We start from the raw sequence: 21356 nt of genomic DNA, 5'->3' as shown, positions 1-21356 counted from the left end.
CCCAGCGAATCCCGCTGGAGATTCCATCGAGTCAGGAGGGACAGCTGAAGAGGCCAGACTTACAACCATGAGACCCAGTACCTGCAGGTACTCCCAGGCCAAAGAGCCTGAACCTCCAACATGGCCCGAATGGTACTCCGTAGCTTGAACTTCCTGGAGTCCAGCAGAAACACCTGGTTCCTGCCCATGTGGAACCAGACTCCCAGATACTCCAATTCCTGCGTTGAGGTGGCTCTTCTTCAGATTGATCACCCAGCCGAGGCGCTCCAGCAGATGAACCACTTGGTGGACTTCCTTGCAGCCCTCCTCTAGCAAGGGAGCTCTGATCAGTCATCCAGGTACACTATGGCCCGGTACTATACTAGCACACCCTGCGAGTACCACCATGACCTTGGTGAAGGATCTGAGCGCTGATGCCAGCCAAAGGGCAGCACTGCGAAAGGAAATGCTGCCCAAGCATATGGACGCTCAGGAACCTCCTGAGTTCCGGAAAGATTGGAATGTGGAGGAATGCCTCCGTGAGATCCAAGGAAGCCAAGAACTCCCCAGGCGCCACTGCTGCTACAACTGAACGCACCTGTGCCATCCAAAAATGCGGAATTTGCAGGAAGACAATCACTGCCTTTAGGTCCCAAATAGGTCTCCAAACTGTGAAGCCTTTCTCTGGCACGAAGAAGTATAATGATTATCCCCCCTGAGTCCAAGTAATCTTTGGGACAGGGTCTATTGCTGCCAGATCTAGCAATCTACGAACTGTGGCCCGCACACTTCGTGCCCGTGGATGAAGTCAGGAAGAAATCCAACGAGGGATGGATAAAACTGCAGTTGGAGGCCCTTTCTGAGCACCTCAAGGACCCATCGGTCCGAAGTCACCCTCTGCCACTCTCGTAGGTAGGCCGAAAATCGCTCCCCAGTACAAGGGAGAAGCGCCAGAATCTTGGCGTCAGAACTGCTTCTTAAAGGGGGCAGGACAACGTTATGTTGGAAGAGTGTTGTCGTACTGGACCTCCAATGTGAGGTCTGGAGGGGGCATCTAATTGTTAGCCTTTCGCCAGAGGCCCGGTGAGGGCGTCAACAGGGCCAAAAATTCTGCTATCCCAAACTGATGGGCGAGGTTTAGAACTGTGTAGTACCCTTGCCTTAAGGTTCTGAACACTGGCCATGAGGTCATCCAGACAGGCAGGAATCCAGAGGTGGGGCAGATCACATCTGCTGCCCAGGATTCTGAGTGGAAGAAGCAGGCACAGACTTTTTAACCAGAAAAGCCTGAAACATCACTTTACAAATTCAGGTGGAAAATAAACATTGGCGGCAAGGGACGCTCTGCGTGGCTCAGGTTAGAGTGCTTAGCAGAAGTATGAGATTATCCCCTGGAACTGCGCTTATGTTTCTTTGCACCATTCGCACCCTTTTTGAGGTGTACGGATGTGCTAAACTCGTCTCCTGTAGAAGAGGAGGCAAGGGGGGCCTCTCCGGAGGAGGGAAGCGCAGCGCAGAAACACTCACACCTCGCCCCCCTCACGGCCCGCGGCGCACATGATACACAGCTGCAAAACCGCCAGCTATCCGCTGCAAATGAAGCACAAATTCATGCCATCAAGTCCCAAGGAGGCCATCTGAGAAGTTTGTTGCGAAAACGAAGCTCCTAAGTGCAAAAAATATACTTTTAAAAAGTTTGAAGAAAATCCAAGATGGCCGCCGCAGGTGCCGATTTTACCCTAAAACAGCCAAGGAAAAACAAAAGGAATCCGGGAAAACAGCGATTTTGCTTTTTTAGAGGAGGGAGGGGGTTAGGGCATGCAAGGTAACACCCAAAACCCACTTTTGGAGACCCCCAAAATCACCAATACAAACATGCATGCAGTGGACTCAATGTGTCTGTGTTGCAATTAACAGAACTGGCAGGCAAGCTAACAAGCAAGAACGGAGATCTATTACCTCAGGAAGCTGGGAAAACTGGATTTTTAACTTATTCTGACTGCCTCACCTGCCCGGTCACCCCAGTCAGTGACTATTCGGACCTCCCAAAAAAAAGGGAAGGTACGATACGAAGTTATTCAGAGTAGTGAAGACGCAGGGGGATTGCGAAGATCTACAATGTGACATAATCAAGCTTGAGGAATGGGCATCGACATAGCAGATGAGATTCAACGTGGACAAGTGTAAAGTGATGCATGTCGGTAACAAAAATCTCATGCACGAATACAGGATGTCTGGGGCAGTACTTGGAGAGACCTCCCAGGAAAGGGATTTGGGAGTTCTGATCAACAAGTCGATGAAGCCATCCACACAATGTGCAGTGGCAGCGGCGGCAAAAAGGGCAAACAGAATGCTAGGAATAATAAAGAAGGAGATCACGAACAGATCGTAGAATGTTATCATGCCGCTGTACCGGGCCATAGTGTGCCCTCACCTGGAGTACTGCGTACAGCACTGGTCACTGTACATGAAGAAGGACACGGTACTACTCGAAAGGGTCCAAAGAAGAGTGACTAAGATGATTAAGGGGTTGGAGGAGCAGCCATACAGCGAAAGATTAGAGAAACTGGGCCTCTTCTCCCTTGAACAGAGGAGATTGGGAGGGGACATGATCGAAACATTCAAGGTATTGAAGGGGATAGACTTAGTAGATAAGGACAGGTTGTTCACTCTCTCCAAGTTGAAAGGGGATAGATTCCGTACGAACATAAGGAAGTTCTTCATCACCCAGAGAGTGGTAGAAAAATGGAACACTCTTCCGGAGTCTGTCATAGGGGAAAACACCTTCCAGGGATTCAAGACAAAGTTAGATAAGTTCCTGCTGAACAAGGAGGTATGCTGGTAGGGCTAGTCTCAGTCTCAGTAGGGCACTGGTCTTTGACCAGAGGGCTGCCGTATGAGCGAACTGCTGGGCATGATGGACCACTGGTCTGATCCAGCAGCGGCAATTCCCGATCCAGACTCCACAGAACTATGCAGCCTGCACTCTTCCCCATAGCGGACAAACCCGGGGTGAGTTAGCTCCTGATATCGGAGCCCTGATCTGTCCTGCAGGCTGTCCAGGAGGCTTACTGCAGTTTTACTAACAGATAACCCCTCAGAAGCAGACAATCTAAACATAAGAGACTGCGATCTCCCGCCAAAGGATGTCTCCGCAGGATGAATCTACAACACAAAAGCAAGACCTGCGCCAAAAACAAATTAAAGTGATTAGAAATTGAAAATGAATCACAAGCAGAAGAAACAAGACCCTGCAGCTGGGCTGCAGGAAACTAGACTAGAAGTCCAGGGGAGTGTACAGGGATATGACCTCAGAGGGAGGGGCTGGAATTTGATTGTGAATTCCCTGCAGTCAAGGCTGAAAGAGTTACACAATCCTATCGTGAAACTTCCAGAGGTTATTGTACAAGAACTGAAACACATAAATTTATGTTTTTGCTTGATTTAATTCTGACCCTGAGCATTTCTTTTCAGATAGACCTTGACCTCTAAAAGGATGTTACCTCTCCCTCTGCTGGTACCTTCCTTGGCTCTTCTATACTGGTTCAGCTCTTTTGTAAAGTCATCATAGTCTTCTTTCCCCATTTCTTCCTCTTCCTCGCCTTCATACTCGCCATACTGGTCCCCCTCATATTCCTCATACATGCCATAGCCCTTGTTGTCCATGGAAGCATACCCCTTCTTCGTTAATGGAGCATTGTGTGGTGGGGGAGGAGGGTATTGCTGGTGGGACTTTGAAGAAAAAGAAAAAAAAATTACTGAGGACAAAGTCTTCTATAATATCCAAAAGAAATCATCAATGAAGTTCTTAAGCATGAAGACAACAATAGATCTACTGCAGAGATGAAAGGTAACATCACTTAATAGGATAGTTTTCAATTTATAGATGTATAGTTATAAAATGTTTCAACTGAAATTAAATAATCATTAGTCAAAGATCATCGCATGGCCCAAAGTCAAACAGGGTTTGTAGTATTGTATGAGAAGGAAAAATGGGCAGTGACAGAGAGGTCTAGCAGCTGTTACAGTATCTGCGATTATACTCTGTGATAGAGATGCCTCATACACTGCTCCTCTATGGCTGGTGATTAATCATTTGTTATAAAACAGAAGAAGGAACATCTGCTCTTTTAACCAATTGCTGAAGTACATCCTATTGCACCTCATTATGAGTTAGATGTCAACATTTTGAATGCACTTTAAATAAATAATAAATAAATTATTCCAGGTGTAGTGTACAGTGTGTAGGATATCAGTACCTTTTAGATAAGTGAATAGCATAGCAACACGGTAGATGACAGCAGATAAAGACCCAAATGGTCCATCCAGTCTGCCCAACCTTACCCTCTCTTTAAAATTACTGATTTAATTTAAATTTTCCTTCTTAGCTATTTCTAGGCTGGAACCCAAAGCTCTGCACAGTACTGTGCTTAGGTTCCATCTACTGAATTCTCCATCAAAGCTCATTTCAGCCCACCTAAAACTCCCCATCCATCCTCAAATAAATGGCCATATACATAGCCATGCAGGTCTGTCCAGTACTGGCCTTAGTTCTTCAATATATGCCATTATTTTCTGATTCGAGATCCTCTTTGTTTACTCCACACTTTTTTTTAACTCTGTCACCATTTTCTTCTCCACCATTTCCCTTGGGAGCACATTCCAGACATCAACCACCCTCTCCATACCACCCCTCAACCTCAAATCATGTCCTCTGATTTTATCATTTTCCTTTCTCTGGAAAAGATTTTGTTCTACATTAATACCTTTCAAGTATTTGAACATCTAAATCATATCTCCCCGTCTCTCCTTTCCTCTAGGACATTGTATTGCAAACTGTGTGCCTCCTGAGATTTCAGGTGTGCCACGGCACACTGGGGAGGAGAGGCGCCGGCTGACTGCCTACAGGATGTGCCTCTTGTGGCAAGAGGCACGTCCTGTAGGCAATCAGCTTGCACCAGCGCGCCTCCTTCTCTCCAGGCCCTCTTCCCTGCTGGCATGTCCCACTGGCGTCTCGGGGCCTATCTGAAGGTCCTTTGCGCATGTACAGATGTCAATGTGATTACATAGAGTATGACGGCAGAAAAGGGCCGACGGCCCAACAAGTCTGCCCACTCAAAGAACCCTCCCCTAAGCATTTCCCTGGAGCGAACCCATATGTTTATCCCATCTTGAAGTCGAGCACGTTGCTGGCTTCGACTACCTGGCGTGGAAGATTATTCCAACGATCAACCACCCTTTCGGTGAAGAAATACTTCCTGATGTCGCCATGAAGCCTCCCACCCTTGAGTTTGAGCGGATGCCCTCTTGTTGCCGTGGGACCTGTAAGGAAAAAGATATCTTCCTCCACCTCAGCTCGGCCTAAAAGATATTTGAACGTCTCTATCATGTCTCCCCTCTCTCTGCGTTCCTCGACAGAACATAACTGCAGCCTGCTTAGACGTTCTTCATATGGGAGATTCTTGAGTCCTGAGACCATCTTAGTGGCCATTCGCTGAACCGATTCTATTCTCTTCACATTCTTTTGATAATGTGGCCTCCAATACTGAACACAGTACTCCAGATGAGGTCTCACAAGGACCTGTACAACGGTACAACTTCAGGCTTTCGGCTGACAAAACTTCTTCGGATGCAACCCAGCATTTGTCTAGCCTTGGTTGAAGTTTTCTCCACTTGATTGATAGTCTTCATATCTTCACTAATGATTATACCCAGGTCCCGTTCTGCGACAGTTCTTGTTAAGGTTTCACCATTCAGGGTGTATGTTTGCAGGGGTTACCGCTACCAAGGTGCATAACCTTACACTTTTTGGCATTAAAACTCAGTTGCCAAGTATTTGACCATCGAAGCTCATGAGGCTTGGTGGAGGAATCTCGAAGCACTCCCAAAGACTCTGATCCTTGTATGGAGTGTGAGGATTCCTGTCAAGGCACTTGCAAAGAATCTGCTCCTTGCTTCAAGTGCATAGATGCCAGACCAGACACTCGCAGAGACTCTGCTCCCTGCATAGTGTGTGTAGCTTCAGTCTGAGGCATAGGAAGAGGCTCGACCTTGCGGGAGTCTGCAAAATGCCCAGGATGGATTAGAGTAGCTAGCTTCGGTCCCATATTAGTTAGGAACGGAATAAATTGCTTCTCTAACATGGTCTGGAAAGAAGCCGGCAAGGATGGATCCGCGTCTGAAACTGGACCACCTGTTTTGGCTGGATGTTCCAAAGTGGCAGTGGAAATGTGCTTCGACTTGGAAGTCTTAGCAACCTTGATTACCACTGCTGGAACTTTCTGCTGAGCTATCTGACCTGAGGATGCAGGGGAAGATACAGCAGGTGTACTCGAGGAAAGAGCTGCTGCAAACCAGGAAGGTCTGATGAGACTCGAAGTTGGAGTTGTGGAGCCAGGAGGACCTTCGGTCGAAGGTGGAACCGAGGCTGCTTTCGAAGTCAAGGTTGTGGTTGAAGAATTCATCCCAAAAAGCTTCTCCACTAAAATCCGACGACTTTTAAGGGCTCAAGGTTGAAGAGTAGCACAGCGCTCACACGACTTCAGTTGATGGTCCGGCCCAAGGCACTTGAGGCACTAACAGTGTGGATCTGTGAGGGAAATCGTACACTGGCACTGGCTACACTTCTTGAAGCCTGTTGCTGGCCGGGACATAGAAGGAATTATAGCCGCCGCAAAGTCGAAGCCCACGGGCTGCGGCCAAGCGGCCTGCCCCGCCAGTTGAACTGAAGAAATTAAATTAAAAATTTTTTTTTTTTTAACAAGAAATAAATAAAAGAACACGGCGATTCGTGAAGAAAATAAACACAAACTGTGGTGAGAGAAGGCACAAAGTAACAAAGTTAAACGCAGAGAGTCAAAGACGGACTTCTCGACTCCGCAGAAAATGAGAACTGAAGAGACTTGCCCTGCGCTGGGCGGGAAGGCACTCGCACATGCGTGGTACGGCTGACTCAAAACTTCTAGTTTCTATAAGCAAATCTGCTTGCAAGGCTGTCCGCATCCGGGCTCCGTGGATGACGTCACCCATATGTGAGAATAGGCTGCCTGCTTGTTCTGGAATAAAATACTGCTATAGCATTTCCTTCTAAGATTTCTTCACAACATGGGGAAAGTCTAATAAAAATATGCAAAAAAGTCTCATATATTTTTCTAAAGTTTCTGTTTTAAACTTTACCCAGGAATATCCTTAACAGGGGAAGATTAAAGAGCTTGCAATTCAGATATAGCTTGCTGCTAATCTAATGGCTTCTTTTACAAAGCCGCGCTAGCAGCTGCCGCGCAGCAACATTCCCAAAACCCTTTAAATCTCTATGGGCTTCGGGGCCATTAGCGCAAGGCAGCCACTAGCGCGGCTTTGTAAGTCTCTCTCTGCAGCAGTAGGTAATTCCATCAAAAAGATTCATTATCTGTCATTCTAGATTCCAAACTTTTAACTTGAGGGGTGATATATTTATTATCGGGAGAACAGTCTTGGCTAAATCAGAGACAGATAGCCAAATTGATTATGACATCACTCAGCACATCAAAGCCTACTTATGTTTCTTTCTCAGGCTGTTCTGGGGGCCTCTACTTCTCAGACTGCTCTACTCCAGTTGCACCTGCTGATAGCTCTGTGGCTTTTCTACCCAGTGCTTCTTCTCACACTGATGTTCATTCCCTGCGCCGGTTTCCCATGGTCCCTTTCAACCATGGAAACCCATCTGCACCAACTGGGGAACTTACAGCTACTGGTTCCACTGGTGAGCTCCTTCCACATGGGCTCATCAGGTCTCAATATCCCAGGCCTCCTCCAATAGCCAACAGTTCTAGAGGGCTACACTCTGGATGAGTTACTTGTCTCTCCACTGCCTCAGAAAATAATCATCCTAACGAACTACTGATGACTGCTAAACACCTTTACATTTGCCCAAGAGGAAAATCCAAAAGTAAAAGGCAAGCTACCACTCACGCTGATGCGGCCACCATCTTGGATCCCTGAAGACTTTTTTAGATATAAGAAAGGATTTCCCAAACTTATTCTGGAGACCCCAAAGTTGCTCTGGTTTTCAATATATCTATAATCTGGGTTCTGTTAGGATACACAGGAGTCCCTACTTGAGCTGTTGATTCCCATTTCCCATGAACTGCAGGTGCGTATCACTTTAAGAACCTGAAACTCCTCTCCTTCTGCAATAGAGAACAGCATCCTTCTCAGTTGGTACCAAAGCAATCGAACTCCACTGAAACGAAAGAAAAGAGAAGGAGAGGCACGGGAACTCCCCCAGCAATATATTCTGCTCTGCTTTTAAACTCAGAAAATAGAACAATCCTATATAATAAAATCCTAAGCGCACATGCGCACTTAGGGTTTCGTGTTCCCTGCTGCTGTGTTTTGTGATCCGTGGCCGGATTCTATTTTAGAACGCGGCGGCAGTGAGCTTCTCCCCCCTCCTGCCCTCTCTCACTGCGAAACAAACCGCTGTTGCTGCCGCCGTTCCTTCTGCTCCCCTCTTTGGAGTGTGCAGTGCGGGCCATGCATGTGGACCCGGAGGCGCACCGAAAGTGTAACGGGGTTCCTGGGCAGCTAAGCGCAGTTTCCGGGAGGCCGCAGCCTCAGCAACTGCCGTTCTTCCTCCCAGCTCGCGTCCAGAGCCTTTCCGACACCACAAATTTCGTGTCCAGTCCGCCCTCAGCGACAGGTTGAGTGCCACTTCGGCCTCGAGGCCCAAAAAGTGCAGCTCCAGGGCGCTGCCGCCGTCCAGCAGCAAGGGGACACAAAGGCAGGCGAGGAGGAACAGCGGCAGCCTCTCTTCCATGATTCCCGGAAGCAGCCTGTATTTTGCTGGCTCTGCCAGTGACTCGCCGACCTGCATACCAGCGGGGAGTGGACAATGTAAGGATGACGCCCGACCCGCGAAAGGGGAGGGGGAGAAGAGGGTATGAAATACTGGACCAAAGTGGAGAGAAATTGAGGGAAGAGCAAGGAAGAGTGCCGATCTTTTTCCTGAGTGAAGAGGATTAACCAAAGAAAGACAAGGGGAAAAAATCTGGACAGGGGAAGAGAGCTGTGGCGGTAATGAGACAGCTATGCTAAATTACGGGGGCCAGAATTGGGAGGTGAGAGATAATGCATCTTAAGGGGTAGGGAGAGACCTTGATCAAAGGGAAGATGAAATGGAGCAGATGAACTGGAGGGGGAGAGGGAAAGGGGGCTGCTTTGGGGGAAGGGGTGTGCTGAGAGGCAGACAGCTTTGCTTGGGAGGGGGAAGACAGAAGGGGGGCCATGGAGAGACAGTCAGGAATGAACTGGAAGGGGAGAGGGAAAGGGGCTGCTTTGGTGGAGGGGTCTTCTAGGAGGCAGACCGCTTTGCTTGGGGGGGAAGACAGAAGGGGGCCACGGAGAGACAGTCAGGGAGGAACTGGAGGGGGAGAGGGAAAGGAGGCTGCTTTGGGGGGAGGGATGTGCTGGGAGGCAGACAGCTTTGCTTGGGGGGGGAGAAAGAAGGGGGCCACGGAGAGACAGTCAGGGAGGAACTGGAGGGGGAGAGGGAAAGGGGGCTGCTTTCTAGCACCCGTTTATGTAACGGGCTTAAACACTAGTGATTAATAATAGAGAATAACGGGGGAAAAATCTGTCCACATCCCCTCGAGCTTGGTTCCTGTCCCCATGAATTCAGTTCCTGTCCCTGCTCCATCCCTGCAAGCTCAGTCCCCGCCCCGTCCCCACAAACCGTCTGATCTCATCCGCACAAGCCTCAAATAGTTATGATTTTATACTGAACTTATTTAATTAAAGTATAAAAAGAAACAATATTCTGATAGGAAGACTTAAAAGGCTTGGCAGTTGAAGGCTTATACTTGGATTTCACTAAAGCATGCCAATGTTTTTCATGATCCGTAAGCTTTTGAGTGGCATTTTCAACAGAGTCACCAAATAGCTCATCACCCAAGCATGGAATGTTTGCCAATCTATCCTGGAGGTTGAAATCCATATCAAAAACTCTGAGCCATGCTACATATCTCATTGCCACTGACATAGCCGAGGCTCTGGAAGACAATTCAAAGGCATCATAAGCCAATCTCATCATATACTTCCTGGCCAGGGCAAGAGCACGAGAAATGTGATGAAAATTCTGCAATTGCTTGAAGGAATGTATCTTTCAAAAGAAGACAATTTCTTAACTAAATGCTTGACATGGCATGAAATATAGAAATTGAAGTTGAAGACTCTATTAGCCAATGTGGTATAGGCGATGGCCAAACTTGTCCATAGTGCGCTCCTCTCGTTCTGGGGGTACCGAGGCAAAAACTCTGGATGGAGACGATTTTTTCAAAGTTGATTCTACCACCAGGGACTGATAAGAACATAAGAAGTTGCCTCCACCGGGTCAGACCAGAGGTCCATCGCGCCCAGTGGTCCGCTCCCGCGGCGGCCCATCAGGTCTATTGTCTGTGAAGTGGTTTCTGACCATTTCTATAACCTACCTCTACTTCTATCTGTACCCCTCAATCCCCTTATCCTTTAGGAACCTATCTAAACCTTCCTTGAACCCCTGTAATGTGCTCTGGCCTATCACAACCTCCGGAAGCGTGTTCCATGTGTCAACCACCCTCTGGGTAAAAAAGAACTTCCTAGCATTTGTTCTAAACCTGTCCCCTCTCAGTTTCTCCGAGTGACCCCTTGTACTTGTGGTTCCCCACAAGCAAAGCTGTCTGCCTCCCAGCATACCCCTTCCCCCAAAGCAGCCTCCTTTCCCTCTCCCCCTCCAGTTCCTCCCTGACTGTCTCTCCGTGGCCCCCCTTCTGTCTTCTCCCTCCCAAGCAAAGCTGTCTGCCTCCCAGCACACCCCTCCCCCCAAAGCAGCCCCTTTTCCCTCTCCCCCTCCAGTTCATCTGTTCCATTTCATCTTCCCTTTGATCAAGGTCTCTCCCTACCCCTTAAGATGCAGTCTGAAGAATCTGTCCCTGTCTACCTTCTCTATGCCCTTCAGGATTTTGAAGGTTTCTATCATGTCTCCTCTAAGTCTCCGCTTTTCCAGGAAGAACAGCCCCAGCATTTTCAACCTGTCAGCGTATGAAAAGTTTTCCATATCTTTTATCAGTTTAGTCGCTCTTCTCTGGACCCCCTCAAGTACTGCCATGTCCTTCTTGAGGTACGGCGACCAGTACTGGACACAGTACTCCAGATGTGGGCGCACCATTGCACGATACAGCGGCATGATGACTTTCTTTGTCCTGGTTGTGATACCCTTTTTCATGATACCCAGCATTCTGTTCGCTTTCTTTGAGGCTGTTGCACATTGTGCTGATGCTTTCAGTGTTGTGTCCACCATCACCCCCAGGTCTCTTTCAAGGTTGCTCACCCCTAGTAATGATCCCCCCCATTTTGTAGCTGAACATCGGGTTATTTTTCCCTACATGCATGACCTTGCATTTCTCTATGTTAAAACTCATTTGCCACTTTTTTGCCCACTCTTCCAGTCTCGTTAAGTCCCTTTGCATGTCTTCACAGTCTTCCGTGATTCTAACTCTGCTGCAGAGTTTGGTGTCATCAGCAAATTTAATAACCTCACATTTCGTCCCCGTCTCCAGGTCGTTAATAAATATATTGAACAGGAGTGGTCCCAGCACTGACCCCTGTGGAACTCCGCTCGTGACCCATTGCCAGTCTGAGTAATGGCCTTTTACTCCAACTCTCTGTTTCCTGCCTGCCAGCCAGTGTTTGATCCATCGGTGGACATCCCCCTGCACCCCGTAGCTCCACAGCTTCTTAAGCAGTCGTTCGTGAGGTACCTTGTCGAAGGCTTTTTGGAAGTCAAGGTAAATGATGTCTATGGATTCCCCTTTATCCATCTGGCTGTTTATTCCCTCAAAGAAGTACAGCAGGTTCGTGAGGCACGACCTTCCCTTGCAGAAGCCGTGCTGGCTCGCCTTCAGTTGACCATTGTTTTCTATGTGTTTGCAGATTGTGTCCTTAACCAGTGCTTCCATCATCTTTCCCAGAACCGAGGTCAAGCTCACTGGCCTGTAGTTTCCTGGGTCACCCTTGATCCCTTCTTAAAGATGGCGTGACGTTTGCTATTTTCCAGTCTTCTGGGATCTCCCCAGTTTTTAAGGATAGGTTTCATATTTGGTGAAGTGTTTCCGCTATTTCATTTCTCAGTTCTTTTAGTACCCTTGGGTGGATACCGTCCGGACCTGGTGATTTGTTGCTCTTCAGTCTGTTTATCTGTCTGAGGACATCCTCTTTGCTTACCTCTAGTTGGACCAGCTTTTCATCATGGTCTCCGTTTATGATCTCCTCCGGTTCTGGGATATTGGATGTGTCCTCTCTCGTGAAGACTGACGAGAAGAACTTGTTTAACCTTTCAGCTATCTCTTTTTCCTTCTTTACCACTCTCTTCCTGTCTCCATCATCTAATGGTCCCACTTCCTCCCTGGCTGGTTGTTTCCCCTTCACATACATGAAGAATGGTTTGAAGTTTCTTGCTTCCCCCGCCAGTCTCTCCTCATATTCTGTTTTTGCTTTCCTAACCACTCGGTGACAGTCCTTTTGGTGCCTTTTGTGCTCCTTCTGGTTGTCCTTTGTTTGGTCCTTTTTCCATTTTCTGAAAGATGTTTTTTTGTCACTTTCACCTTTTTCACTGCATTTGTTATCCACGCCGGGTTTTTGGTTCAATTCTTTTTGCACCCTTTCCTAAACCTGGGGACGTATAGGTTTTGTGCTTCGTGCACCGTGCCCTCGAGTAGGGCCCAGGCTTCCTCAATGGTCTCCATCTTCCCTGAGCTGTTGCTGAGCTTCTTTCCCACCTTTTTCTTCATGGCCTTGTAATTTCCTTTTCTGAAATTGAGTGCTGTTGTGGTTCTTTTCAAGTTTGATGTTCCTATTTCTAGCTTGCACTGGATCATATTGTGATCGCTGTTTCCTAGTGGGGCTAGTACTACCACCTCCTTTGCGGGTCCCCCTAGCCCGTTGAAGATTAGGTCAAGAGTGGCATCTCCTCATGTTGGTTCTGTGACCAGCTGTTCCATGAAACAGTCCTTCACCGTCTCCAGGAATTTTGTTTCTCTCGTGCAATTTGATGCTGAGGCTGCTGGTTTGTCAAACCCAGGAGAAGAAATGATTTTGTACAGAGAGTCCTATTTTCTGGGAGCCACAGCGGGCTATCGCAAACTTTCTAAATATCTTAAAGTGGCGATGCACTTTTTTTTTTTCCAATCATATTTATTAAATTTGCAAGAAAATATAGTCAAGTACAACAATACAGCCAAAATCAGCTGCAAACCTACGACCTGTATGGAAATCCAAACGACCATTTGCCTAGAATAACTTTGTGATGGGGGGAAAGTTTTTATTCTTGCAATTTCCTCCTCCGCTGGTTTCCCTCGAGCAGCCCTAGATTTCTGCTTTTGCAAACGAAAGCCAAAATCAAGAAAGCCCCTGCTGCCTCCAGCCCACCAGGACCGCAGAAAAAGCTTCCTGCCTTTGCAGGATTGTTCGGGCCGACTCTGCTCATTCCAGCATTGGATTCATCAGCATTGGATTTTTCTTCAGCCCTCTGAAGGCCGCCGAAAGTCTCACCCCAGCGACTTTTCCAAGGCAGAGGAAGGAGGAAGCTTTCCTCCATCTTGTCCCTCCTTCCTCCGCCTGGTGCCGCTCAAGCAGGAAGGCTCTGCCTCTGTTCTCTTAGAGCCCCTGCTTCCCTCCAGCCCACCGAGACTGCAGAAAAAGCTTCCTGCCTCGCAGGATTGCTCAGGCTGACTCTACTTGTTCCAGCGTCGGATTCTACCTTAGCGTCTGATCCTTCTTCAGCCCTGGGCTGCCGAAAGTTTCCTCCCCAACAATTTCCCACGGCAGAGGAAGGAGGAAACTCAACTCCATCCTGCTCTCTCCTTCCTCCGAAGGATTGTCTGAATTACCCCCCGGGATCTGATGCTATACTTGACCTTTTTTCTATGTTTCTTACATGACTCTATCCACCTGCTAAGTATAAGTTTTCTCCTTTACCCATAAGTTCCCCTGGCTTTGTTAAGGGTGTCTAGTCCTCTCCCTACCTAGTCGCTTAGATCCCTCCCGACCCTGATCCCTCTCGAAACCACCAGATATCAGTTGAGCTTAGCCCTAGCCTCACCTTGAGCTGACGTCCTTCCCAGGTCCCCCCACAAAACAATGTATATACTAAAGTGATTCCACCACTAAGGATCGGATCCTGCATTAGCCTTTCCCTGCTCAGATGCCAAGTCGCCTAGTCCTTCCTCCGTTCAAGCTCTCCCTAAAAAACAAACAAAAAAAACCACCAAACCCCCCCAACCCCAAAGCTCCCCTTCTTTCACCATGAAGCCCCCCTCTTGGCTCTTCCTCCTTCTACTGTGCTCTTCTCGTAACACCACTCTCTGCTTAATACCTCCATCTCCCAACCTCCTGGATTCCACGAATTTCAATAATATCTGGCCTGGCCTCAAAATCCCCACTCTGATTCGCACCAGATCTCATCCCTCCAAAAAAAAAAAACCTTCGTAGAATTAACCATGCCTCTTTAAAGTCTGTTCCCCCTGCCAATCTCCCCAACCTCGCATTCGACTCTCTCACCCTAGTCCCAACACTTTATTGCAACGTCAGATCCGCTTGCAACAAGATTCAAATTCTGAAGGATCTTCTCGAGGACTCTGACCCCAGATTCCTATGCATCACGGAATCATGGATTTCAAAAGATGATCTTTTTACACAAAACGAACTCTGCTCCCACGGCTACCAAGGCCTCTTCTCACCCAGAACTAACCGTAAAGGAGGTGGCCTAGCATTTCTCTACAAATCTTTCTTCGATGTCCAGCTCCTCGAAAAGGATAGCCACACCTCACTAGAATATATGCTAGCCTCTGTCAATGATGAATTCCACCCTCACCCACTGGGCATCCTGCTTCTTTATCGCCCACCTACACCTTGGAACAAATCCTCCAATCTCGTCCTCTAGACCATAACAAATGCCTTCCTCAAATTTCAAAAGACTACTGATCATTGGGGACATCAATCTCCACCTAGATGACATCACCAGCAAGAATACGGTTGAGTTTATTAGCTTCCTCACCTCCCTTGGCTTCCCCTCCCCCCCTGCTCCATCCCCAACCCATGAAAAGGGACACACACTAGACCTCATTAGTTTCCTCGATCTTACCACTTACAAAACTTCAGCCGATGACATCCACTGGGATCATGTCCCCTGGTCCAACCACTTCCTAGGGGCTTTCTGTCTCCCCATCTTCATGTCGCACCTTGGGGCTCCACCCCGCAGTTCCAATTCCATTACCTACCGCAAAAAAATTATAAGCGATCTGTTCTGGTCTAAATTTCTCAACCTATTCTCCTCCGCTCCTAAGCCTGCAGACTCAGAAGCTAATTGGCATAACTGGGTTGCTCTCTCTGAGTCCACCTACCACTCCCTCGCCCCTCTCTCCACTAAATCCATCTCCTACCCCCGCAAGGCCCCTTGGTACCTCCCATATCACAGAGAACTAAAGCAAAAATGTTGAGCCCTGGAACGCATTTGGAAAAAATCTAAATCCCCTATAGATAGACAGTCCTGGAGAGTCAATATTAAGCTGTACAATACAGTGGTAAAAAAAGCTAGGAAGAACTTCTACAGCGAAAAAATCTCCAGATCCAACAACCAGAGTAGTACACTATTTAATATCTGGCGCTCCTTAACCTCCAAAAAAGGTCCCACCTTGCTCCCCTCCTCTCCCTCAGCTGATGCTCTGGCAAAATTCTTCAACGAAAAGGTCTCTACCCTGAGATGCTCCTTCCCACCTTCAGTCTCCTACAACTCCCTAATAACCGCCGACTACAGTTCTACCCAAACGGTCTCCAACTCTATCCCAGCCGACAGATCCTGGACCACCTTTGAGCACATATCTGAATCCCTGGTTTTCAAACTCTGCCTCAAACTGAAATCCTGCAACTGTTCCTTGGACCCATTCCCCTCCTACCTATACGAGAAAATTCCCGCACTGGCCATCTCTGCTATTACCAAACTCATAAACTCCGCCCTACATTCGGGCCTTTTTTCCCCAGAAATGGGTCATATTGCCTTGACCCCTCTACTGAAAAAATCTGACCTAGACCCTTCCACACCATCCAGCTATCGCCCAATAGCAAATATTCCTCTCTTAACCAAGATGCTAGAGTCTATCATATCTACCCAACTCTCATCATACTTAGAGAGATTCTCTATTCTTCTCCCTTACCAATATGGCTTTCGTCCCAACTTCAGCACCGAATCCCTATTGACCTCCTTGATCTCAAAGGTTCAACAACTTCATTCTCGAAATAAGTTTGCCGTTCTCCTACAATTCGACCTTTCCGCCGCCTTCGACGTTGTCCATCATGACATTCTCGTATACCAACTCTCTGAGGTAGGTATTAACTTCACAGTCCTTGACTGGTTCTCAAAATTCCTACCTTCTCGTTCTTACGCTGTCAACATGAATGGCACCTCATCCTCCCCCTGGAAACCGTTATGTGGAGTCCCGCAAGGTTCACCTCTATCTCCCATCCTTTTCAACATTTACATGACCTCACTAAAACTCCTCCACCTATCCCCCCTTGAAACTATTTACACTTATGCTGACAACATCCTCGTCCTCCTGGAGACTGATTCGAACCTCACCAACCTTTCTGAGAACATAGCCTCCAGTATAACGAACCTCCAATCCTGTGCCCGCATTGTTCAAATGAAACTAAACGAGTCCAAAACAAGACTCCTTTGGCTTGGTCCAAAACTTAACCAACTACCCTCCTCCTTCTCTCTGCCCTCTGGCTCCACTCTGCAGCTTGAGTTCTCAAGCAATATTCTGGGCATCATTATTGATTCATCATTGTCCTTCAAAGACCACCTCAATTCCTTGGTAAAAAAATGCTTTTTCAGCCTTCACATGCTGAGGAAAGTTAGATCCTGTTTCCATCAAAATCACTTTACCGTCCTTGTCCAATCCATCATCCCTTCCAGATTGGATTATTGCAACTCTATCTACTTAAGCCTAACTAAGAAAAACCTTCATAGACTCCAGCGGATTCAGAATGCCGTGGCCAAGCTGATTTTCGCAAGTAAATTTGACCATGTCTCTCCGCTTCTGTCCAAACTTCACTGGCTACCAATAATCGCCAGGGTCCACTTCAAATGCGCCTGTCTAGCTTTCAAAATCCTACATGGGATCCTCCTTTCATGTATCCCTCTTTCTTGGAACTCCTCAAACTCTAATACCACCAGATCTACCCACAAATTAAAACTATCCTTCCCCTCAGTAAGAGGCATCTCCCATAAAGGAAAACTAGGGACCTCCCTTCCATTCAGAATCACCGAGCTCTGGAACAACCTTTCTTCCCCTCTACGGAACATGAGCTCCCTCCAACTTTTCCGCAAACATCTGAAGACCTGGCTATTCTCAAAAACCTGATTCTTTTTCCATTTATAATATCCTAAGCCTCTAGAGAATGACACGGGGAAAAAATCTGTCCCCGTCACCGCCCTGTCCCCGTCCCCCCATCCTCTGCACCGCCCCGTCATCGCCGTTCCCTTCACCGCCCCGTCACCGCCATCCATTTCACCGCCCCGTCACCGCCACTGCCATCCCATTCACCGCCCCGTCACCGTCCCCGCAGCATCCATATAAGCCTTAGTACTGTAATATTTAGCTTATTCCTTTCTTATAAATCAAAGCTCCTGCTGCTAAACTAGAGAAAGAGATGTTCAGCTGGTAGGGCTTTGTTTATAAATTTTTATCAACACAACTAATATACTACTTTATCCTAAAGAAAAAAAAAATAAATAAATATATTTTATTTTTCTACCTTTGTTGTCTGGTTTCTACTTTCCACATCTTCTCATTCAATTCCTTCCATTCACTGTGTGTCTTCTCTCTGTGTCTTCCATTTGCTGTTACTGTGCCTCTCCCTTCACACCCCCCCCCAATTGGTCTAGCACCCATCTTCTTCCCTCAGCTCCCCCATAGTCTGGCATCTGTCTTTTTCCCTTCCAGCATCTTCTCCCCACTCTGTCTTCCACATTTCCCTTCAGGGTCTGTTCCTCTCCACCCTCCTTCAATGTCTGTTCTATTCCTTTCCACCACCACCCTTCCCTCTCTCCTTTACCATCTGTTCCTTTCTACCACCCTACAGCTCCTCTCGTGTGGCCTATCTATCTACCTTCCTCACTCTTATTTTCGTGGCACGTTACAATGTAATTTGTGCAAGCCACTGGAGCCTGCGAGCTCGGTCCCTGTCCCATCCCCACAAACCATCTCGCTTCTGTGCTCCTATTTTCCCCATTTCTAATATCTCCCCTATGTATGTGCCATTGCCCCCCCCCCTGTGTTCATATACCATCCCCATGGCATGTCCCCTTTATGTCTCTGTCCCTATGCCCCATGCACATAATTTCCCCTCTTTCTGTTACCTTCCTGTGTCCAGATTTCCCCTATCTTCCTCTTCCATACCAGTGTGTCTCTGCTTTTCAACCCCATCTAGCTTCTCTCCCTCTTTCTTCCCCCCCTGCTTCCAGCATCTGGCTCACCTGCCTGTCCTCCCCTTTCTTTCCTGCTGTGAGTTTTTCTTTCCCTCTTTTCCCTTTCACTCCCTCCTTCCAGTGTGAGCTGGAACTGGCTGACAATATAATATTTTAAATAACTAATTTGTTTGAGGTGTTGGCTAAGGTTGGTTAACAGATCTTTGAGCAGGCCTGGTTCAGGACCTAAATGAGGAAAGCCTGTTCCTGCTTTCTGCTCGAACCCTTGTCTCACCACTATAAAGAGCACGTTGATTAGATAAAACTATTTCACAATTTAAAAAACAAAAAACAAATACTGCTGTCAGGCTGAGGGATGAAGGTCAGAGAAGGAATTATAGGATTACAGAATCATTGGGGGGGTTATAAAAATCAGATCACCAATCTGACCAAAATAAAACAACAAAATGGGACAACATACTCCTACAAGAAATGCTAAACAGAGGCAGTAACACGAGCGATCGCGCGGTCCCCACAGCCCCTGCCTGCCCGATGGTAGCGTTTAGCCCGCTCCCTCCCTCCAGCTCACCTTAGTTTGCAGGCTTTCTTTTTCAGCGACCTGCACGCTTTCAAAGAGCAGCGCACGCGCGGCTGCTCAGTGTTCAATCTTCTGCTCTGCTGCAACTTCCTGTTTCCGGTTGCGTCAGAGCAGAAGATTCAATACTGAGCAGCCGCGCGTGCGCAGCTCTTTGAAAACGTGCAGGTCGCCGAAAAAGAAAGCCTGCAAACTAAGGTGAGCTGGAGGGAGGGAGCGGGCTAAACGCTACCATCGGGCGGGTGGGGGCTGCGGGGATCGCGCGATCCTTGATGCCTCACTGCGGAGAAAAGACCATTCACCGCTCCACGGGGTGGTGAATGGCCTTGTCCCCGTCCCCGCAGCCACTGCTATATTTCTTTCACCGTTTCGGCGGGTTACCCGCGGCTAAATGCGGTAGCCGCGGGTAAACCGCCACCGTGTCATTCTCTATCAAAAAACACTTCATACTTGGTCCTCTAACCCTTCATTGTAGCTCCTTTCTTTCCCATCTCCTGTAAACCTCTATCTTTCATTGTAGTTCCTTTCTATCTCATCGCCTGTAAACCGTGCCGAGCTCTACTAATGTGGAGATGATGCGGTATACAAACCTAAGGTTTAGTTTAGTTTAGTTTACAGCAAAGTATTAAAGCTATCAAAGAGAACAAAACACTCAACCAAAATACAGTCAAGTACAATACAGCACAGTATTAAAGCTATCAAAGAGAACAAAACACTCACCAAAACAGTATGACAAAGATCATCAGTGCATTTAACTTTCCATCGTAACACCCATCCCCCCCTCCATCCCAGGACTGTGAAGACAAAGAACACCAAAAACTCAAGTCAGGGTCTGCCAATTAAGACACGACTACGAGCATGCAGGGTTAAAGTGTCCAAAAAGGGCTGCCAAATAGCACAGTTACTTACCGTAACAGGTGTTATCCAGGGACAGCAGGCAGATATTCTCAACATGTGGGTGACGTCACCGACGGAGCCCCCTAGTGGACGTTTTCGCAAGCAAACTTGCTTGAAGACCTTCAAGCTTGCGATTGGCCCGCGCATGTGCGCGTCTCCTCAGCGTGGCCTCAGTTCAGATAGCTAGAAAAGAAGCTAACCACGGGGAGCTGGGTGGGTTGCGAGAATATCTGCCTGCTGTCCCTGGATAACACCTGTTATGGTAAGTAACTGTGCTTTATCCCAGGACAAGCAGGCAGCATATTTTCAACATGTGGGAGACCTCCAAGCTAACCAGAATGGGATGGAGGAAGAGTTGGCAATTTTAGGAGAACAGATTATGCAAAACAGACTGGCCAAAATGGTCATCACGTCTGGAGAAAGTATCTAGACAGTAATGTGAGGTAAACCTATGAACCGAGGACCAAGTGGCAGCTTTACAGATTTCCTCAAGTGGAGTAGAGCGGAGGAAAGCAAAAGACGCCACCATCGCTCTGACCTTGGGGCCGGTGACTCGACCCGGCAAGGAGAGACCAGCCTGAGTGTAACAGAAAGAGATGCAAGCGACCAACCAGTTAGAAATGGTCCGCTTAGAAACAGAGCGACCCAAGCGAATAGGATCGAAAGAGAGGAACAGCTGGGGAGCAGAACGATGTGGAGTGGTGTACTTCAAGTAGAAGGCCAGCACACACTTACAGTCAAGAGAATGCAGAGCCACTTCTCCAGGGTGAGAATGGGGCTTCGGGAAAAACACAGGAAGAACAATGGATTGGTTGATGTGAAACTCAGAAACAACTTTAGGCAAGAACTTAAGATGGGTACGGAAAACCACCTTATCATGATGGAAGACAGTGAAAGGTGGGTCCGCTACCAAGGCTTGAAGCTCATTGACCCGACGGGCAGAAGTTAGAGCAGTAAGAAACACAACCTTCCAAGTAAGAAACTTAAAGTGAGCCAGCACTAGCAGCTCGAACGGGGGTTTCATCAAGCGAGCAAGGACCACGTTAAAATCCCTAACCACAGGAGGAGGTTTAAGGGGCGGATGAACATGGAAAAGGCCTTTCATGAAGCGGGAAACCACAGGATGAACAGAGCTAGGCTTCCCGTCAATCGGCTGATGAAAAGCAGCAATGGTACTAAGGTGGACTCGAATTGAAGAGGACATGAGTCCAGCGCCAGACAAGTGTAACAGATAGTCCAGTACAGCAGATAAGGAGGCGGGTCCACTTCTGATGGTAACATTGGCGAGTGGACTCCTTCCGAGATGCCTCCAGGACATCCAGCACAGGCTAAGACAGGGGTCTGCAACCTTTAAGACATAAAGAGCCACTTGGACCCGTTTTCGAAAAGAAAAAAAAACTTGGAGCC

General features: G+C 47.8%; 1 protein-coding gene across 5 annotated transcripts in view; it reads right to left on the bottom strand.

The window, feature by feature from the left end:
- Positions 1-21356, bottom strand: part of ZC3H4 (zinc finger CCCH-type containing 4) — a 339067-nt gene that overhangs the window by 209263 nt on the left and 108448 nt on the right. For all 5 annotated transcript variants that reach the window (XM_033954008.1, XM_033954004.1, XM_033954006.1 and 2 more), the window contains exon 4: positions 3483-3711. In XM_033954008.1, the coding sequence (XP_033809899.1) occupies positions 3483-3711 (229 nt within the window). The remainder of the gene's footprint in view (positions 1-3482; positions 3712-21356) is intronic.

The sequence above is a fragment of the Geotrypetes seraphini genome, chromosome 8, assembly GCF_902459505.1.
Source record: "Geotrypetes seraphini chromosome 8, aGeoSer1.1, whole genome shotgun sequence".
In the NCBI taxonomy this organism is placed as follows: domain Eukaryota; kingdom Metazoa; phylum Chordata; class Amphibia; order Gymnophiona; family Dermophiidae; genus Geotrypetes; species Geotrypetes seraphini.
The sequence above is the reverse complement of the archived record's forward strand: the minus strand, read 5'-3'. Positions and strand labels throughout refer to the sequence as shown.